We start from the raw sequence: 2,500 nt of genomic DNA on the forward strand, positions 1-2,500 counted from the left end.
CTCCCCCTCCAGCAGCAGCAGCCAGGACCCCGCGCCACAGCACGCCTCAGGGAGTCCCGATGTCACATCAGCGCAGGACGCTGCTTCCGGGGCCGCGCCCGCAGAAGGAAGCCGAGCAGCCGCCGCCTCGAAGAAGACGCCGCTAGATTGTAAAATGCAATTTCTTCGCAAAGAGATCGTAAGTACCACTAAGGGCACGTGTTCCTCTGTAGGCAGGGCGACCCCACTGGGAGGACTGAGGAGGGGTCTCCCCCCGGGTTTCGTATCAGAGCAAGAGGCTAGATCATGATGGCAATGCTGCAACTGCCTCTGATGATGATAAAAAGTGCAAGATGATACTAGTAGGTACCCAATCGTGATCATTGATACTAATAACAACGGAAAAGAAAAGTAATGCCGGTAAGTCTAATAATAATGATGGGATTGATGCACATTCCACCTATTGCTATCCTGATTCTTAAAGCCAACACGATTAACATTCTTCTCCAATATTGTTTTCACCAACTTCTGGGCAGGGGGATCATCATGGTTATTTGAATAAATTTTACAAGAGGAGAGAAGGAGGAGGCAAGGAAAAGGAAGGGGAGTGTGTGGAGGCAAGGAAGGGGAAGGGGAGAGGATGGAGGGAAAGAGAGGGGAGATGGAAGGAAAGAGAGGGGAGATGGAGGGAAAGGGAGGGGAAAGGGTGGGAGGGGAAGGGAGAGGGTGAGAGCGAGGCGTAGGTAGAGCAGCTAACAGGCCTCGGAATGGTGGGGCGCACCTCCATCACACGCTCACAGCCCGTTCCTATGCAGGGAGAACAGGGGGCTTTGTGCCGAGGAAAAAGGATGAGGTATAAGTAAAAAAAGAACATGAAATAATAAAAAAAACTATAAATATTTGTCACTTACTGCCAGCGAAGGCTTAACATAAAGCCAGTGTTATGAGAGCTCAGCACGCAGGCAGCAAAGACGAAGGGCTGACCAAGCAGAGAAACAAAAACGAATGACGGCGCCGCACGTGACACCTGCCTCGAACCCGCAGAAGCCGCTTCGAAACCCGCTGTCACGAAGGGTCGTCTTTGTTACACTCCGACTCATGTTTCTTTTTCTAAATTAAAAACACGACCTTCACTCTTTAGATGAAAATAATAAAATGCTGTTATAGGAGGATTGCTAAATGCATTTTTAATCATTACACAGTAGATAATAACTGTGGTTGACGTTCCTATTATTTTGCTTCATTTAGTTTACATAAAACCAGTGACATCCTGACATCTGTCCCGCTGCCGACCACCGTTTCCGTACAGCCTGCGTCTTTCAGGCTGGTGCATGCGTTCTCTTGCTACCCAGAGCCAGCACAGGGACCGACCTCAGGAGCGAGATCGGCGCCCGCATCTCCAAGCAGCGATGCGGCGGCGCCTCTCGGACTCGGGTTACCTGTTTCACGGCCCCGCGTGACGTGCGGACTCGTGGCCTCCGCCCAGGGCGAGGGAAACGCCGGAGTCCGGAAATCAAGTTGGGCTGGGGACTTTTCGCTAAGGTATTCAGCGTCGCGTGCGGGGCGGTCAGCGGGGCGTCGTTGGCATTGCTGATTGTGACGAACTTGGCATGCGAGTTCTCTAGGCGTTTGTGTATGTGTGTGTGTGTGTGTGTGTGTGTGTGTGTGTGTGTGTGATTGTGAGTGTGCCTGTGTGTTTGTGTTTGTGTGTGTGTGAGTGAGTGTGAATGTGTCTGCGTGTTCATGGGCGCATCTTTGCGTCTGAGTAACTCTCTGGCTGTTTACATATACAGACAGTCTATTTGGCGGAACTTATTTTTTAGGAAACCGTCAAATGACATTACAAGGCGTGGCAGAAGACGGTTTAAACGGAAATGACACAGAAGGAAGATGATTGAGGAAGTAGGCACGGGTGGAGAGGAAAAGAGGAAGGGGAAGAGGAGGAGGAAGGCGAAGGGAGGAGGTAGCAAGTGTGGATAAGCAGAGGGCGGCAGCGGCTAGGGCGGCAGGTGCGGGCCGTCCCACGGAAGCGACCGCAAGGAACCAGAGTTAATGACTTGTGTTTGTTAACTCCCCGTGACCGCCGGGACTACCGTATGCTGTGCACAGTGTATGGTGCCGACGGCTGCCAGAGCGTGAGGTGCAGCATAAAGTGCCTATGGTGACGCACCCATTCGCACGGCGGGTTTCAGGGCGGATTTGCCAACTTGAAACGTTTTTACAGATTTTATGATAGATGTAAATCCTTAGCAGCAGTTTCCACAGCTTTAATTGCTTCCTGCAGTGAACCATGTCATGTGTTAGATCTCTGATGGCACGACAGATGCCAGGATCACATCGACCCCGTTACCCCCGCGTCTCCGCACCGAGCAGCCTCCTGCGTAGAAGTAGGACAAATAAAACGAGACGAGGATGGAAAGTTATGTAAAAAGTCGCACCTAAACACACTTTGCTTTTGGCTCACAACAACAGGTCGGACAGGTGTAGTAGCATGCGTGTGTGTCTGCGTGTATGAGCCTCT

General features: G+C 51.5%; 1 protein-coding gene across 2 annotated transcripts in view; it reads left to right on the forward strand.

Annotated features, from left to right (window-relative positions):
• LOC125033979 (flocculation protein FLO11-like) overlaps positions 1 to 2,500 on the forward strand; it is an 82,642-nt gene that overhangs the window by 5,156 nt on the left and 74,986 nt on the right. For both annotated transcript variants that reach the window (XM_047625584.1, XM_047625585.1), the window contains exon 2: positions 1 to 178. This exon is cut by the window's left edge and continues 1,300 nt beyond it. In XM_047625584.1, the coding sequence (XP_047481540.1) occupies positions 1 to 178 (178 nt within the window). The remainder of the gene's footprint in view (positions 179 to 2,500) is intronic.

Source organism: Penaeus chinensis, chromosome 17, assembly GCF_019202785.1.
Source record: "Penaeus chinensis breed Huanghai No. 1 chromosome 17, ASM1920278v2, whole genome shotgun sequence".
Taxonomy (NCBI): Eukaryota; Metazoa; Arthropoda; class Malacostraca; order Decapoda; family Penaeidae; genus Penaeus; species Penaeus chinensis.